At 55.8% G+C, this 17,041-nt stretch overlaps 2 protein-coding genes across 6 annotated transcripts; one reads left to right on the top strand and one right to left on the bottom strand.

The window, feature by feature from the left end:
- Nucleotides 1-24: 24 nt before the first annotated feature.
- WNK4 (WNK lysine deficient protein kinase 4) lies at nt 25-15,947 on the top strand. 5 transcript variants are annotated; one of them, XM_045983937.1, is made up of 19 exons: nt 25-886; nt 2,323-2,495; nt 3,474-3,694; nt 4,044-4,201; nt 4,717-4,805; nt 4,892-5,108; nt 7,501-7,768; nt 8,013-8,134; nt 8,358-8,416; nt 8,514-8,631; nt 8,910-9,026; nt 12,075-12,212; nt 12,766-12,820; nt 12,923-13,533; nt 13,613-13,673; nt 13,779-14,184; nt 14,268-14,467; nt 14,633-14,730; nt 14,838-15,947. In XM_045983937.1, exons 1-19 carry the CDS (start codon nt 269-271, stop codon nt 14,838-14,840), a joined length of 3,732 nt encoding a protein of 1,243 aa, XP_045839893.1. In that variant the 5' UTR covers nt 25-268; the 3' UTR covers nt 14,841-15,947. The 5 variants fall into 5 exon arrangements, with proteins under 5 accessions (XP_045839893.1, XP_045839894.1, XP_045839895.1 ...); XM_045983938.1 differs by having other exon boundaries at nt 12,926-13,533; XM_045983939.1 differs by having other exon boundaries at nt 14,633-14,688; nt 14,838-14,965.
- Nucleotides 15,753-16,865, bottom strand: LOC123928890 (cytochrome c oxidase assembly factor 3 homolog, mitochondrial). The gene is made up of 2 exons (XM_045983945.1): nt 16,618-16,865; nt 15,753-16,270 (listed from the first exon to the last, which is right to left on the bottom strand). Exons 1-2 carry the CDS (start codon nt 16,829-16,831, stop codon nt 16,164-16,166), a joined length of 321 nt encoding a protein of 106 aa, XP_045839901.1. The 5' UTR covers nt 16,832-16,865; the 3' UTR covers nt 15,753-16,163.
- Nucleotides 16,866-17,041: the final 176 nt, after the last annotated feature.

The raw sequence follows: 17,041 nt of genomic DNA on the forward strand, positions 1-17,041 counted from the left end.
GGCCAGCGGTCGGGGGCGGGGCGGGGCGGGGCGGGGCGGGGCGGCTGAGGTGAGGGGCTGCGCGCCCCGCGCTGCGGGCCGCTCCGAGGGGGCGGCCCTGGGGGCGGTGGGGCTGGGGGCGGGACCGGGGGCGGGGCTGCGGGGAGGGCGAGCCAGGGACTGGGGGCCCCGGGAGCTCAGCCGGAGCACCGCGCACCCGGCCAGTCAGCCTGTCAGGCCGCCTCCTCCAGCCGCCGGGCTAACTGCCTTGCGGCGCCGGCCCTTCCTCATGCTGGCACCCCCGGCCCCCGAGACTGCGATCCCCATGTCCCAGGCGGAGGCCGACCTAGCCCTGCGGCCCCCGCCGCCTCTCGCCGCCGCCGCGGGCCCGCCCCGCCTTGGGCCCCCTCCGCGCCGGGTGCGCCGCTTCTCCGGGAAGGCTGAGCCCCGGCCGCGCTCTTCCCGTCTCAGCCGCCGCAGCTCAGTCGACTTGGGGCTGCTGAGCTCTTGGTCCCAGCCAGCCTCACCCGCTCCGGAGCCCCCCGCTCCTCCGGACTCTGCTGGTCCTGGCCCCGCGAGGAGTCCACCGCCTAGTTGTCCAGAGCCCCCCGAGGGCACGTGGACCGGGGGAACCCCGGTGAAGGCTGCAGACTCCGCGCGTCCAGAGCCCGCGGGCTCTGCAGGAGGCCCAGGGTCCCGGGATCCGCCGACAGTCCCCGAAGCCGCAGCTCGGGAGCGGCAGCGGGAGCAGGAGGAAAAGGAGGATACGGAGACCCAGGCTGTGGCAACGTCCCCAGACGGCCGATACCTCAAGTTTGACATCGAGATTGGACGTGGCTCATTCAAGACGGTGTATCGAGGGCTGGACACCGACACCACGGTGGAGGTGGCCTGGTGTGAGCTGCAGGTGCGGCTGGGCGCCCCCTCTGTGGCACCTCGGGATGGGACCCTTTGGAGGTTTTGGGATGAGAAATCTAGGGGACAGCAGCAAGGGAGAGATCTATCTTTCCTGTCAAATGTCGGGACACTCCTGCCCACTCCCACTTGCTCTGATGATCAATGGATCTAGCTGATTCTGGGCTGCAGAAGGATAAACTGAGGCAGAGGTGGCTCCCCTATGGGTTTTGGACATTCTAACTTTAAAGTCTCTATACTCAACTCTGAGAGTTGGAAGATAGGATGCAAAATCGGTTAGGGAGTCAGTTCAGATCTGAGGGGGTGACTGGCCTCACCAGCCTCCTGCAGTGGTTACTATCTCTCCCCTTCCCTTTCCTCTTAGTCTTGAGACCCTCAGTATGACTCTGGTCCTCCTCCTCCTTCACCCTGGATCTTTGCTGAGTGGGAGGCTGGGATGATGGAGGCTGGGAGCTGGGGCAGGATCCTCTCCACTTCCAGAAGATTTAGAGTGGTGGTGGCAGGATGCGGCTGCCCTCCCAGGCCCCTTCTGGAGCAGTCAGACTTCTAGATTTCTCCACAGCTGGGGGAGGGGGAGACAGAGAGCTCCAGCCCTGGCCTGAGTCCAGTCCTGTTCCTCATCTCACTGTCTACCTGGGCTTTCCCTTCCCAGACCCAAAGGCACTGAACCCAGTGGGCTCTAGGGGGATGTTGGTGTGAAGGACCTTCTTTCCACTGAGGGAAGGACCCAGTTAAGTCTGGGCCAGCAGCTTTGGATTCAGACTGGGGGGCAAAGCCTGGGTAAGGGTCCTCCCCTCCAGCCCTGGCACTGGACTCGCCCCTTGCGCCTGCCAGTGCCGCTCCCCAGGCTCTAGGCCAGGAACAGAAAGGCAGCCAAATGGGGGGTGGGGGGATGAGAGGTGGGCGGGACAGCCATGGGGCAGGGGGGCGGTCTTCTGGCACCTGGTCCTGGATCTTTCTCTGTAACTCCCTCTGCCGCCCTCCTGCCTCCCGTCTGGATCTAGCAGTTCCCAGTTTCTGGGGCCAATCCCCTTGAAGGCCCCAATTCTCTGCCTACTGTCAGCCTGCTGCCTGCCTGCTGCCTGCCCACTGCCAGCCCCTGGGCGTCCCCTCCCGCCCCACGGCTGGCCTGGGAGGCCACAAAGGCGCTATTGAGCTCAGGACTCCTGAACCGGGCTGCATAAAGGCCCTTGTGTCCAGCAGGGGGTCCAGGGGTGGCCCCAGGCCCAGGATGGGTGGGTCCTTGCAACAGCCTAAGGGGGCGGATGGAGAATTCAGGGTATACAGCCCGTTGGGCAAGTGATGACCTAGCCCCATCTGTGGGCTCCAACCCTCACTGCTCCTCAGCCCCTCCCCATGTGTCCCTTCCTCCTCTCCGTGGGAGTCCTGGGCCTGTTGTGACCTTGACCCCCATCCCCTACCCCACAGACTCGGAAACTGTCTCGAACCGAGCGACAGCGATTCTCTGAGGAAGTGGAGATGCTCAAGGGGCTGCAGCACCCCAACATCGTCCGCTTCTATGATTCGTGGAAGTCAGTGCTGAGGGGCCAGGTTTGCATCGTGCTGGTGACCGAACTCATGACCTCCGGCACCCTCAAGACGTGAGCTCTGTGCCTGGTGGTAGTGTTGGTTGGTGGGAGAGCTGTTGGTGGGCGGTCCCCACTGCTCCTGGAACTTCTCCCAGGCTCCTTAAACGCTAGATTTAGTTTCCAGACCAGGTTCGCTACCTCTCACCCACCCCTACTTGGAGTCCCTGCCTTGGTGAGTGGCAGTGTCCACCCAGCACTGCAGCCAAAACTCGATCTCCCCAGATGCCTCCTTTATCTCCACTCTGTGCATCCACCTTCCCCCATCAGTCTGTCTCCAAGGCCTCCTTATAATCCCCCATTCTGCCTTCCCAGTGCCATCCGCTGGCATTCACTGGAATGGAGCCCTGCAGCAGCGCCCTCACAGGCCTTCCCCCACTCTGCCCTCACCTTTCCAACCTATCCTATCTTCCTGCAGTCTGGGGAATCTCTCCATCCCTTCAAGGCTTCCCACCACTCTCAGGTTAAAGTCCACCCTCTGCCTAGGCACAGATTCCTTAGGACCTAGCCTCATCTTGAGCCTAGGTTCCACAGGAACTGAATTCCCAGCACCTCCTCCCACCCCGCCCTGTTGCAGTCTCCGTGCCTTTGAGTCCAGTGTCCCCTCCGCCTGGAAAGTCTCCATCCCTTCCCCTTTTCACCCTTGAACCCCTACTCATCCTTCAAGACGCAACGTAAAAGTTATTTCCTCTCTGAAGCCCTCCCCCATGCCCAAGGCGGTTAGTCATCCCTTCCGCGCTCCCCAGCCCCTCTCGGCGCTGCCCTATCTACAAGTTCACCACCGGATCCCTTTTGTACTCTCACGTCTAGCCACCACGCCCCCGACTCAGTTTCTCCCTGGAACGCCGCGAGGACCTGAGCTAGAATAATGCTGGCAGAAGATGTGTAGGCGGTGGTGCCGGTGGGAGCCGGGGAAGTTCCTAGCCGGGGTCCCCTCCCCCGCCTCCGCCTCCGTGTTCCCGCCGCGACCCTGGCAACGTGCCTTTCCCCCAGATACCTGAGGCGGTTCCGGGAGATGAAGCCACGAGTCCTTCAGCGCTGGAGCCGCCAGATCCTTCGGGGGCTTCATTTCCTACACTCCCGGGTACCCCCCATTCTGCACCGGGATCTCAAGTGCGACAACGTCTTTATCACGGGCCCCTCAGGTTCGGTCAAGATCGGCGACCTGGGCCTGGCCACGCTCAAACGCGCCTCCTTTGCCAAGAGCGTGATCGGTGCGTCCCTCCAGGAGGTCCTTGCTATTCCTACTCTCTCCTCCCCAATTTCCCCCTCCCCAACAACATCAGAAGAGACCCCGGGGATCCTCTTCCCTGAAGGGCCCTTTGAGTTGCACGGAATTAGAAGAGCATGGGGAACATGGGGAGACCTATGGTATCCTCTCTAACTCTCCCCCCAACACACACACACAGCGGGGAAGGGTCCTCACTAGCATTCCAGAACTCGGGGTTGGGGGGGGTGGAATTTGCGCCTTCCGGCACCCCCTGGCTAGTGGTGGTATGCCCAAGAGGAGAGAGGAAGCCAGAGGAAGGCTCCGCAGCCTGATGCCCACTGTGGATCCTACAGGGACCCCGGAGTTCATGGCCCCTGAGATGTACGAGGAAAAGTACGATGAGGCGGTGGACGTGTACGCATTTGGCATGTGTATGCTGGAGATGGCCACCTCAGAGTACCCTTACTCCGAGTGCCAGAATGCCGCGCAGATCTACCGCAAGGTCACTTCGGTGAGAGGGGGTGGGGAGGACAGAGAATTCCAGGTCACCTCCCATTCTCCTGCCCCAGTCAGCCTGTGGTCAATGCCGTTTCCCTTAAAGAAAACAGGCTAGACGCGAAGATGCTCTGGTAAACACCGAAGGATAGCGGATGCACACACGCTCCCCCCACCCCCGCACCCCCGGCCCCCGCCCCACTCCCCAGTACTAGCTGTTTAGAATAATGATGTGTGTAGCGCTCCCTAGAGTTTACAAACGGTTTCACATCTGATCTTTCCTGCGCAGGGTGAGCAGGGAGGGCTTCGGCTGTGCCCTGCGCTTTACAGACGGGAAAACTGGCACAGGGAGACCCGTTCAAGGTCATACTGTCGATGCCTGGGGGGACGGGGATTTGAAATCGACCCGTCTAGTAGCTGTGGCAGGGCTTTGACGATTGCACGCTCTGTTGCCTCGGGTGGGGTGGGGGGGGGGGGCAGAGAGCTGGGGCGCAGCGGTCCGGAGGCCTCATGCAAACCCCTTTCCTCCAGGGCACAAAGCCGAACAGCTTCTACAAGGTGAAGATTCCCGAAGTGAAGGAGATCATCGAAGGCTGCATCCGCACCGATAAGAACGAGAGGTGGGGTGGAGGGGCGCAGGGTGGGTGTTGGGGGAGGCTTGGAGGGCGGGCGGCGGCCAGGCTCGGCTCACCCGCGCCGCCCTCAGGTTCACCATCCAGGACCTCCTGGCTCACGCCTTCTTCCGCGAGGAGCGCGGCGTGCACGTGGAGCTAGCGGAGGAGGACGACGGAGAGAAGCCCGGCCTGAAGCTCTGGCTGCGCATGGAGGACGCGCGGCGCGGGGGGCGCCCACGGGACAACCAGGCCATAGAGTTCCTGTTCCAGCTGGGCCGGGACGCCGCAGAGGAGGTGGCGCAGGAGATGGTGAGCAGGGGACAGACTGACCTGCCGCTGAGCTTGGGCGGGGCTGTGGGCGTCGACTGGAGGGCCCCGGGTGGGGTCCCTCGGTGGTGGGACAGGCACCCAGCTCACCCCTCGCATAGTGCTTTGTAAGCGTCTTCTGGCCCCTCCCGCCTTAACACACGGACTCGCTGAAAGATTTCCTTTTCCAGAGCAAGCCCTGGGTCCTCCAGCCTCCACTCCTCCAATGCTCTACTTTCTGCTGATCCAATTTTCCTGGAATGTTCTTCTCTCCAATTTATCTATTTATTTTTCCCCTTTTCACCCTCCACCAACCTTGTGTCCACCCCTCCCCTTGCCCCGGTCTTCCTCCATGCTCAGAACCATGAATTTCAGGAAACCCATTCCCTCTAGAGTCAAAATTAAATGCTTCTTTCCGCTTCAACAGGTTTTTCATTACAGGACCCACCACCATCGGTCTTGTTTTATACCAGAGGACATTCCTGTCTTTCTCCTCTACTAGACTGTAAATTCCTTGAGGGCAGAGACTGTGTTCTATTGATTTTTCTGTCTCTGACAGTACGTGGCACATGATTGGAGCTCATTAATAATCCCACATTTGTATATGGCTTCAAGCACTTCCACGTGCCTGTCAGTGTTGTTACCAACCCTGCGTGGAGTGATTTTGTCCTGATGTACTGATGAGGAGATGGAGGGCTCTAAGAGGTTGAATATCTTGTCCAAGGTTCTGAGTGAGTAAGTGGCAGAGGTAGATTTAAACTCGGGTTGTTCAGATTTTAAGTCAGAGCACCCCACCCCACCTCCCTTACATGCGCAGTGAAGCTTGTCCTTGAGATGAATAAGGACATGGTGAACAGAAGCTGCCAGACCATGAGAGGCATACCTGGGAGGTAGAAGATGGAGAGCTGGTTTAGGAAGGCCAGAGGTGGGGAGGGGCAGGAAGAGAGTTGAAAATTTCTTTCTTTTTTTCTTTTTCTTTTTTTTTAAAGATTTTATTTATTTGTTTGAGAGAGGAAAAAGGATGAGAAGGAGAAGGGTCAGAGGAGAAGCAGACTCCCTGCGGAGCAGGGAGCCTGATGCGGGACTTAATCCTGGGACTCCAGGATCATGACCTGAGCCAAAGGCGGATGCTTAACCCACTGAGCTACCCAGGCACCCGAGTATGAGATTCCTGATAGAAAAATAGCAATCGAGGGGCACCTTGGTGGCTCAGCCCATTGAGTGTCTGCCTTCGGTTCAGGTCATGATCTCAGGGTCCTGGTATCAAGCCCCACATTAAGTTTCCTGCTCAGCTGGGAGCCCGCTTCTCCCTCTCCTGCTCACCCTGCCTGTGCTCTCTCTTTCAAATGAATAAATAGAACCTTAAAAAAAAAAGGAAAGAGGGGTGCCTGGGTGGCTCAGTGGATTAAGCCGCTGCCTTTGGCTCAGGTCATGATCTCAGGGTCCTGGGATCGAACCCCGCATCGGGGTCTCTGCTCAGCAGGGAGCCTTCTTGCCCCCCCCCCCCCGCCTGACTCTCTGCCTACTTGTGATCTCTCTTTCTGTCAAATAAATAAATAAAATCTTTAAAAACAAAATGCTTTTTTAAAAAAAGGAAAGAAAGATGGCAGTTAAGAGGGTAGGGATCATCTGTGGTAGGTCTGGGTCAGGAACCTGAGAATGTGTTTGAAATGCGGCATAAGAAAGAGCCAGTCTCCATAGCACCGCTCACACCTGACTTGGGATCTGACCTTGATCCATTACTTACAGGGATTCTTGATGACACCAGTGACATCTTTAGGAGACTGTAGAGAATGTAAAGATGTAGAGAAGAATCCCTGGCTTCTGGTCACTAGATGCCAGTAACACTGAGTTTTTTTTTGTTTTGTTTTGTTTTGTTTTTAAATTTTATTTATTTAACAGAGAGAGAGAGATCACAAGTAGGCAGAGAGGCAGGCAGAGAGAGAGGAGGAAGCAGGCTCCCTGCGGAGCAGAGAGCCGAATGTGGGGCTCGATCCCAGGACCCTGAGATCATGACCTGAGCCGAAGGCAGCGGCTTAATCCACTGAGCCACCCAGGCGCCCCTAACACTGAGTTTTGACAACTACAAATGTCCCCAGATATTGCCACACGTTCCCCTTTCCCCTCTGAGTGCAACTGACCTACTAGATACCCATGAACTAGTCACAGCTTTCCTTACATCTAAAACAGAGCTAAGACCTCTCTTGGCAAGTTGTGGGGAGGATTTCATGATGGTGATGTAACGAGTTGCTGGTTAATGGGCACAGTGCCTCATCAATGAATGTTAGTGCCCTTCCTCCTGGAGAAATATTCTAGAGGCCCCAAGAAGGCATCCTGATGTGTCTTGGAGCAGAGTCCTCACCTCAAACTGTGTTCCTCCCCCTCTTAACTCCAGGTGGCCCTGGGTTTAGTCTGCGAAGCTGATTACCAGCCAGTGGCCCGCGCAGTACGTGAACGAGTTGCTGCCATCCAGCGAAAGCGTGAGAAGCTTCGCAAAGCTAGGGAGTTGGAGGCCCTCCCCCCTGCACCAGGACCCCCACCAGCAGCTGTCCCCATGACTCCTGGTGGTCCCCCCAGCGGCTTCCCCCCAGAGCCCGAGGAGCCCGAGGCGGACCAGCACCAGCCTTTCCTCTTCCGCCATGCCAGCTACTCATCTACCACCTGTAAGTCACCCCTGACTGGGGAATTTGGGATGTGACCTTGGTCCCAGAACCCTTGGCCTCTGCCCCCTGCCCAGAAGTTCGGTCCAGCAGCACCGTCACTTCCCCTGCCTTCCACATCTAGCTGTGAGCTCCTTCTGGGAAGGAATTCCCACAGCACCAGGCCCCTCCTTGCTCAGGCAGCCCTGCTGCTCTGCCACAATTCCCCTTTATTTCCCCTTTTTTGATCCCCTCCCTCCCCCACCAGCGGATTGCGAGACTGATGGCTACCTCAGCTCCTCCGGCTTCCTGGATGCCTCAGACCCTGCCTTTCAGCCCCCTGGGGGGGTGCCATCCAGCCCTGCTGAGTCCCATCTCTGCCTGCCCTCGGTGAGAGGGGGTCACTGTGGGGGGCTCCCAGCCATTCCAAGCCTATGACCTATCTTTCTCCCTGTGAAACCCAGCCCCCTGACCTGGCCCCGTGTCCCTGGAAGTCCTGCACTCTGTCTTCTTCCTTAGTTCGCTCTGCCTAGTGCCCCAGCACCCTTGACCCCATCTCCCTGGATCCCAATGATAATCTCCTCTGACCTCCTGAAAAAATTTCCTATTTCAGGCTTTCGCCCTATCCATTCCACGTTCTGGCCCTGGCAGTGACTTTTCCCCAGGAGACAGGTAGGTTCTGGCAGGAGTTGGGGTGCTGGAGTGACACATATGGCCCTCTGGGGTCCCGGTGTCCACTTTGACACTCCTATCTCCTTTCCTTTTCCAGCTGTGCCTCGGATGCAGCGTCAGGCCTTAGCGATGTGGGAGAAGGGATGGGACGCATGAGGAGACCCCCAGGGAGAACTCCCCGGCGCAGACCGCGATCCCGGCTGCGGGTCACTAGTGTAAGAAAGGGGTACAGAGGATGGGGACTAACCTACAGGACCAGGATGGAAACTGCCAGGGGGGTAAGGGAGGCCAGCCAAAAAAGAGAGGGCAGTATGTGACTGGTACCCTAAAGGCAGCCAGTCTCGTTTCTGATACCAGGCTTTGGGAACAGAGTCTGCTTCTCTCAATTCCAGTCTGCCCACTGTCACTTGGTTGAAGTGGGGTGGGGACATGTGATGACATGGACAGAACAGAGGGCCTGACATCCTCCCCTCTGCTGACTTTGAATCTGAAGGTCTCAGACCAGAATGACAGAGTGGTTGAGTGCCAGCTGCAGACACACAATAGCAAGATGGTGACCTTCCGATTCGATCTGGATGGGGACAGCCCGGAAGAGATTGCAGCTGCCATGGTGAGGGGGAGAGAGAGGAGGACAGAGTCTTTGGCTCCAGGACAGGAATCTCCCGTCTGATGTCCCCTGGTGCTGAACTCCCCCTCCCTCCCGCCCAACAGCAAGGGTTTTTAAAGCACAGTGACACTGAAGACATCTCTGCCCTTGGAAGGTGGGGGAGATTTTTATTTATTCCGTGAGCTTCAGATCCTCAGCTGGAGCAGTCGGATATCATGAGGGTATCCGTAAGTGCTGTGGTCAAGTACACGCTACACATGTGATCCTGTGTCTGTGGTTAAAGGGTGGCCTGGGGGCAGCAGGGGGAAGAGGCAGAACTTCTTCCGGGTCTTGACAACAGCAGTGAAGACCAGAAAGGGCGGGTCTAGAGGAAGTACAGCATAAGGAAAGGCATGGAAGTAGGGAGTGACTTGGAATTTGGGGCTTGCAGGGGGGCGGTTTATGAGAAAACCTGTGTCACTAGAACTAAGGGGTCCTAGAGGAGAAATGTGGAAGCATGGTTGGGCAGGAAGAGTAGGCACAGATAAGAGACAGTCTGAAGAGTTAGACAGAGTGTAGTATGGTGAGAATAGGTTTTAAGAAGACCATTCTGCCGGGGGAAGTGGGAGAGGGTTGGTGGGAGTCCATTTGGCAGAAGAATACGATCAACTACAAGTGGTCCAAGGAGAAAATGGATCACAGGGAAATGGAAGAAGAAAAGGAACAGATCTGAGAGTTGTTTCAGGAAAATAAGGTACTCTGTAATCCAGTCCTTTTTTTTGATGTAGTATGGGGCATATAGTAGATGCTCAGTGAACACTTGAGTGGAAATGATAGGGGTTAGGAAGAAGGGATTTCATGAGTGACTTGTAGCGTGGAGAAGATAGTAGCAGTCGTAGTGGGAGCAGACCATTAAAGGAGAGAGGAAGCTGGAAAATGAAAGCATGTTTTCTTAGGAGTCAAGACAAGCTTGAATAACAGAGGGGCAGGCAATAGCCTCCCTAGAAGGCAGATACAGTCAGGCAGGGCTGGATCTAGGATCCAGAAGTGGATCTAGGAGTTGCCAGTACAGAAGGGAGAGTGAAAAGGAGATGAGCTTGCAAAGCCAGAGGCAGAGAGGGTCTGAGAGTGGGTCTCAGCGGATACCCTCTTTTCTGGGATGGGGAGGAGTAGGTCCTCAGAAGACACAGAGGTGGAGCCCGAGAGGCTGGAGGAGCCCCTGAAGATGTTAGGGAAAACTGAGTGAACAGAGAGTTTCCAGGAGGTGACATAGGATGGAGCCTGAGGCAAGACCACACTGGCTTTTGTCAGAAGAAGGTCTTTGTGGGAGACCTTTCAGTGGAGTGGGGGCAATGGATGCCAGTAGTGAAGGAGAGAGGGGAACGAGAGAAGCATCAGGCTTCAGGAACTCTCTTTAAAGCTTCTCCTTCATCATGTCACTCACCTTGTATCGAGGACAAAGACAAAATATCACAAGGCACAGAGGCTTATTGTCTTCCCTCTAACCACACTGGGTTCTGAGTGGTCCTCTGAAGAGACTGGGTGCCTTTTCACTTCTGTCTCCATCTGCTCAGGGGTGTCTTGCCTTCAAAGACTTCTTTCACCAGGCTTTTAATCCCACTCGGATCCCACACAGCCAAAGTGACACCCCCCCCCCCAATGGACCACAGGGTCCTCTGCTCTCTTTTCTTTCCCTACTCTTGTACCCTCCACTCCTCTGCAGCAGAATTCTCCTGGGGCTTGGATCTGCTCTGGCTTTTTTGCCCCTACACCATTAATGGCTAACCACCTATGGTTAGAGTAAGGTCCCAATTCTGGAGCATGGCCTTTGAAATCCACTGCACTCCCAGCTCTGCTGTGGTCTTCACTGCATTGTGAATGTGCCAGGTCCTTTCATGCCTCAGAGCTACTACTCACACTGTTCTCCCTGCTCTTCTCTTCCCGATGAACAGCACAGAACCGAGGAAAGGCTGGGCTTTCACATAAGACCTGAGTTCAAGGGCAACCCTCTCCAGTCCCCGCCCTCTTCTAGAGCTTTATACTGTGCCTCAATAAACTTTGTATACTCAGTAATGTAGATGATATACTCATTTTGCCAAGATGTTCTGATATAGCATATACTTTATGAGAGGTGATAGATGTATGAGAAATGAAATGATATAAGAAGTATCCACACATGGTAGGTCCTCAGTGAAGGGTTGCTTTCTCACTCATCCTTCCAGGCTCAGCTCTGTGAAGCCATCCCAGCTTCCCTTGTCCTCCTGGATGGCATGACCTGCTCTCTCTTGGGAACGGCATTTTAAAAAATTACAGCAAAAAGCATATAACACAAAATTTGCCATCAACCATATTTAAATATATAGTCCAGTGGGGTTAAGTATATTCACATTGTGGTGAAACAGATCTCCAGGACCTCTTCATCTTGCAAATCAGAAACTCCGTACCGTTAACGCTCCCTTTCTTCCTGCTGGGATACCATTTTCTCTATACCTTGATCACAGTGCCTTTCCTACCACAGGCTGACTTGCCATATATTATGTATATGTCTCCCTTTTACTAGATTTTGGGCTTCCTCAGGGTCAGGACCTTGTTTTATGCTTCTCTGTATTCCTCACCTAGAATAATGCCTGGTACATACTGTGTGCTCAGTGTTGGTGAAATTGAATGTACACTTACCATCTATTGCCTTATTTTTACTTAGCAGATGGGACAGTGCAACGAACTCGGGCTCTGGCTTTAGACAAATCTGGGTGCAAATTTTGTGATTTTAGGCAGACTGAACTTAACCTTTTTGAGCATTGGTTATTTTTGAACTCTCAAATGGGGATGTGAATACAGAGCTTGGGATGCCATTGTCCTCATTAAATGAGATAGACACTGGAAGGAAGGATCTGGGGTAGAATGCATCCTAGGAATGTTAGCTCCTGTCCTCCAAGCTGTCGTTCTTACACTGCAAGTTGGTGGTTGGCAGAGCAGTGGGGTGAAGGGTTGGCTTTTAAAGATCAATGCAGGTGGGGAGGGAGAAGTGGGATCACCAAGCCCTCTCTCCCCTTCCTGCTGACCCCTTGCCAGGTGTATAACGAGTTCATTCTGCCCTCGGAGCGAGCCGGCTTCCTGAGCCGTATTCGGGAGATTATCCAGCGAGTGGAGACCCTGTTGAAGAGAGACACTGGCCCTGTGGAGGCTGCTGAGGACCCTCTGGGCCCCCAGGTCAGACCCCTCAGGTCACCTCCACCTCTCTGCTCCAGACTTACTCCTCTCTGCCTTCGCCAGTGCCCTTGGCTGGAACTCCTCCATCTCTGGGACCCTAACACAATGGCTCTTGCCCCATTTGAGAATCTGATGAAAGCTGTGGGCCCTTGTTCTAGAAAAATCTGTTCAATGCACACTTTTCAACTCATTATTTTGATAGGATTTCAGACTTACAGAGAGGAGTTGCAAGAATTGTACTAAGAACTCCTAGATACCCTTTGCCCAGATTTGCCAATTGTCAGTGTTTGGTCACATTCGTTTTATCACTGGCTTCCTCCCCTCCCCTCTCTACATGTATGTGCACATATTACTGTTTTCTGAACCACTTGAGAGTAAATTATAGACATGATACTCCTTTACCTGTAAATATTTTAACACATACTTTTGAGTCCCTTGAAAGTCCTTTATGGACTCCTAGAGGTTCATGGGTCCCAGCTGAAGCCCGCTCTGAATGTCCCATCTAAGACTCAGCTCTTCCCCACTGTGACCGTGGCCCCATTCTCTCCCTCAGGAGGAACCAGCACCATTGCCTGCCCTCTTGGACCCCCTCCCAGACCAATGCCGTGGTATGTACAGAGTTCTGTCCCTACTCATCACAACCCTTGGGATTGCTTCTGGGAAGGGCGTAAGGAATGGGGGACTGGAACTCAACACTCCTTCCTCACCAGCAGAGCTCCAGAGCTGCACGTCCCTGGAGCAGAGGAGCTGGGCAGCCTTCTCCACCTCCTCATCTTCTCCTGGAACCCCTCTATCTCCTGGAAACCTGTTTTCCCCTGGAAACCTGTTTTCTCCTGGAACCCCCGTTTCCCCAAGTCCCATCTTCCCTATCACTTCTCCCCCATACTCCAGCCCCTCCCTATTCTCCCAAGTGTCTTCAAATCTCTCGCCGCACTCCCCTGGCTCTCCACTTGCGTTCTCCCCCAGTGCTACCCAGGTCCCTGGCCCAGCCTCTCATTCTCTGCAGAGCTCTGTCCTCCCTTCTCCACCTGCCTTCTCTCCCAGTGGCTCCCAGGTCACTCTGACTCCTCCTTCCTTTCCCCACTGCCCCTCCACATCTCCCCTCCCCTCCACCACAGCCGCCCCTCTCCTCTCTCTGGCTAGTGCCTTCTCACTGGCTGTGATGACTGTGGCCCAGTCTCTGCTGTCCCCCTCACCTGGGCTCCTGTCCCAGTCTCCTGCAGTCCCCCCTGCTCCCCTACCCAGTCTGCCCCCACCTCCTGCCCCTGCTCCTTGTGGCCAGGATAGGCCTTCACCTCCAGCGGCTGAGACGGAGAAGGAGGTGAGTAGGAAACCAAGAGGGGTGGTTAGGGGCACTTCGTTCTGGATCATTCCCCTCCTCACAGACCCACACTTTGTAGGCCCTGCCAAATCCTGCTCGGCCCCTTCTGGGCGAAGCCAGACTCGAGCCCATCTCTGAAGGTGAGGCTTCTGATCACTGACCTTCCCCCGCCCATTATTCTCATTTCATATCCTGCCCCTGCTTTCTCTCCCTCCTTCCATGACTCCTTCCTTGTCACTCTGCAGAGGGAAAGCCGCAGCTTGTGGGGCGTTTCCAAGTGACTTCATCCAAGGAACCAGCTGAGCCTCTTCCCCTGCAACCAGCATTCCCAACTCTTTCCAGTTCCCTGAAGCCTCCAACCCCTCAGCTGACCTCGGAGAGCTCAGACACAGAGGATAGTGCTGGAAGTGGGCCGGAGGCCAGAGAGGCTCTGGCTGAGAGTGACCGTGCAGCTGAAGGCCTAGGGGCTGGAGCTGAGGAAGGGGATGATGGGAAGGAACCCCGAGTGGGGGGCAGCCCCCCACCCCAGAGCCACCCCAGCCCGGTATGGATGAACTACTCATACAGCAGCCTGTGCCTAAGCAGTGAGGAATCCGAGAGCAGTGGGGAGGATGAGGAATTCTGGGCTCAGCTGCAGAGTCTCCGGCAGAAGTGAGTCTGGGGAGGAAGGGCAAGAGGTGGACTCGGGAGAGCAAAGTGTGTGGCCAGCGCTCATGCTCCTGGTGTATCCTCAGGCACTTGTCAGAGGTGGAGGCCCTACAGACACTGCAGAAGAAGGAAATCGAGGACTTGTACAGCCGGCTTGGGAAGCAGCCCCCACCGGGTATCGTGGCCCCGGCTGCTATGCTCTCCAGCCGCCAGCGCCGCCTCTCCAAGGGCAGCTTCCCCACTTCCCGCCGCAACAGCCTGCAGCGCTCTGAGCCCCCAGGCCCTGGTGAGACTGCAGTGGCCCAGCTCCAATCTTTGCCGGGTCCCCTTCCCCACTGATCTGGCTTTCTTCCAGGCCCTGGGGGTCTGCCCCTTGGTGTGGGGGGACTAGCCCCCCTCTCCCCGTGGCCCCTTCCCTCACTCAGTGCTCTCCCTCCCCATCCTGCACCAGGCATCATGCGAAGGAACTCCCTGAGTGGCAGCAGCACCGGCTCCCAGGAGCAGCGGGCAAGCAAGGGGGTGACATTCGCCGGGGATGTTGGCAGGATGGTGAGGGCGGGCCCAAGGGAGGGCGAGCCCAGGGCATGGTAGCTGACTGCAGCTTCACCCTCCTCCCACCCTGGAGGTTTCTTCAGTGTTTTTTCTTTTCCCTCCAGTGAATTCAGAACAGAAGCCATGTGTCTCCCCCACACCGGGGCCCACCATGGAGCCTGTGCTCTCAGAATCTGCTGACCAACACAACTCTACAAGAAGACCCCAGTACTGAGCGAGTAGAAGGCCAAAGGGGCATGGAGAGGGCTGCTCCACTGTAGGGAAGAGCCAAACATGCGGGAACCGTTTACTGCGCGTAGAAGGTGTCAGTTCTGCAGCCTACCGTCCTCATGCCTCCACCTCCCCAGCCCAGGGTCAACCACTAGGCAATCCCTTTCAAGCCCTGATGCTTCTAGAGGGCACACTCTAGCTGAGCAAGTGTAGGGGTGTGCTCACACTAGCATTCGCAACAGCCAGTAAAACTGCTGCAAACTAGGATTCTGTGACACTGTATCTGTTGTGCCTTTAAGAACTGGGGGGTAAAGCCTTGTGGGGTACGGCAGGGGAAAATTCAGAAAGGACTCTCCTCACAATAGGAATCAAGGCCTGCAGCTCCCCAGCCTTCTGACTTCCTGCCAGCAGTTTGTGAGGAAACTGCAAGGTCAGTGATCCACTCAACCAAGCTAAGGTCTCATCCAGACCTCAACTTAGGCCTAGAGAGGCAGGCCCAAGTGTAAAAAGAAGGAAGACTGTCCCTCATGTTTCATCTACCCCTCTCTCTCAGAGTGGGAAAAGGCAGGAAAGTTGGGAGTAAGGATGTATTGTTTTTAAGGGTAGAGGACAGAAGAGTGACCTTCCCTCCCCGAAGATGTGGTGCAGTCTCACACAGCCCAGTGACCCACCATGATCTCTCCCTTAAATCAAATGGAAAAGATCTCACGGAAAAAGTAATTCTAGTTAAACATTTACAGCTCCCTGGGGCAAAGCCACTGCTGCAGCCACTGCCTGTGGAGCTTTCCAGCAGTCATAACACACTCATGTGGCTCCAAGAGAAGTGACTCAGTTTATTACTCTCAACCTAACTCCCATCTTTCCTACTTTAGGCTCCAACATTACACAGAGCTGCCACCCCCCACCCCCCGCAACAGCTAAGCCCCTGGGAGGTAAAGAGGGTAAAACCACAAAGTCAGAAATCCTGAGAAAAGCCAAGGTCGTATAACTCTCAAACAAAGAAACAAAATACAAGAAGGGCTCAGTGACTGGACACAGTTTGTGTAAAGTGGGCAATTTTCCCTTGCCTGGCCAAATGCAAAAAATTCTTGGGCTCAATCATTGTCCAAGGTTGAGGCCAACAATGCTGGGTGCAGGCTTTGACTTCTACAGGGTCATGGGGCATCATTCACCATGTGAAGGGGCTCCAGCAGGTTGGAGACGTGCAGTGCCCATCCGGTTCAAGGTCCTGATGCTCTCTCCAGGGCGCGGGCTCGGGCAGCTTTGGCCTCATCCTCCAGCTCATCTAGGAAACGCTCCTGGGACACGGAGTAGAAGGTGTAGCCATCTGGGAAAGTGGGTTCAGGAAATCTCTTGGGAGTATGCAAGAAGAAAAGAGCCTTTTCCCAGACTCTACCACCCTTGTTACTCTCTCACCCTCCCAAATCAGTGATTCGATCTTCTGCCCTCTGCTTTTCTGAGCCCTGACCCCGATGCCGTTATTACTAATAAGTCATATTAGAGCATTTTAAAATGACAAAATAAGGTACATTAAACGCTTGGCTCGGCATCAGAAATGGCCAAGACTTTCACAGCTCGGGCTCTTTTTAGCACCCCCACATTGCCCTACTACGCGCCTCTGCTCCCCTTCCCTTGTCCCCATATGCCTTCTGAGCCTGCAGTCTGGACGGATACAAATAGCTAACACCAGGGCCCCGATGCCCAGGCCGGTCACGATGTTCCGGGTCCGCCGCTGTGGCAGACTCTTCTGCCACTGGGCGAGCTGCACCTGCCGCATGAACTGCAGCTGCTCGGGGGTCAGCTTCTCCCGAGTCGGGTCGATGCGCTGAGCCACAGGGCCCTTTGCACTCTTTGCATGCAGAGGGTCACCAGCTCCCGGGGCTGCCATGTTGCGGTTCCGCCCTCTGTACGCCCGGGGCGCGAGGGTTGCTGGGAATAGCAGGGGATCCTGGGAGTTGTAGTCCGCGTTTTCTTTCCCGACGCGAGCGCGGCTCTTGGCCTTAGCGGAAGAGCGGTGGGGGCGGAGGGCGAGGTGGCAAGCGGCCGAGCTTTCTGATTGGCTGAGGGGTCCGCGGCCGTTGGGGTGGGAAAAGGCTGT

The sequence above is a fragment of the Meles meles genome, chromosome 18 (assembly GCF_922984935.1).
Source record: "Meles meles chromosome 18, mMelMel3.1 paternal haplotype, whole genome shotgun sequence".
Taxonomy (NCBI): Eukaryota; Metazoa; Chordata; class Mammalia; order Carnivora; family Mustelidae; genus Meles; species Meles meles.

What these genes read in the sequence shown, in the direction of transcription:
- WNK4 (XM_045983935.1), top strand. Translation starts at nt 269, where the DNA reads ATGCTGGCACCCCCGGCCCCCGAGACTGCGATCCCCATGTCCCAGGCG. An exon ending in CGCACCGATAAGAACGAGAG is followed by an intron (nt 4,806 to 4,891) that starts GTGGGGTGGAGG and finishes CGCCGCCCTCAG; the next exon opens with GTTCACCATCCAGGACCTCC. An exon ending in CTGCAGAGTCTCCGGCAGAA is followed by an intron (nt 14,185 to 14,267) that starts GTGAGTCTGGGG and finishes GTGTATCCTCAG; the next exon opens with GCACTTGTCAGAGGTGGAGG.
- LOC123928890 (XM_045983945.1), bottom strand. Translation starts at nt 16,831, where the DNA reads ATGGCAGCCCCGGGAGCTGGTGACCCTCTGCATGCAAAGAGTGCAAAG. An exon ending in GGCCCTGGTGTTAGCTATTT is followed by an intron (nt 16,271 to 16,617) that starts GTATCCGTCCAG and finishes CCACTTTCCCAG; the next exon opens with ATGGCTACACCTTCTACTCC.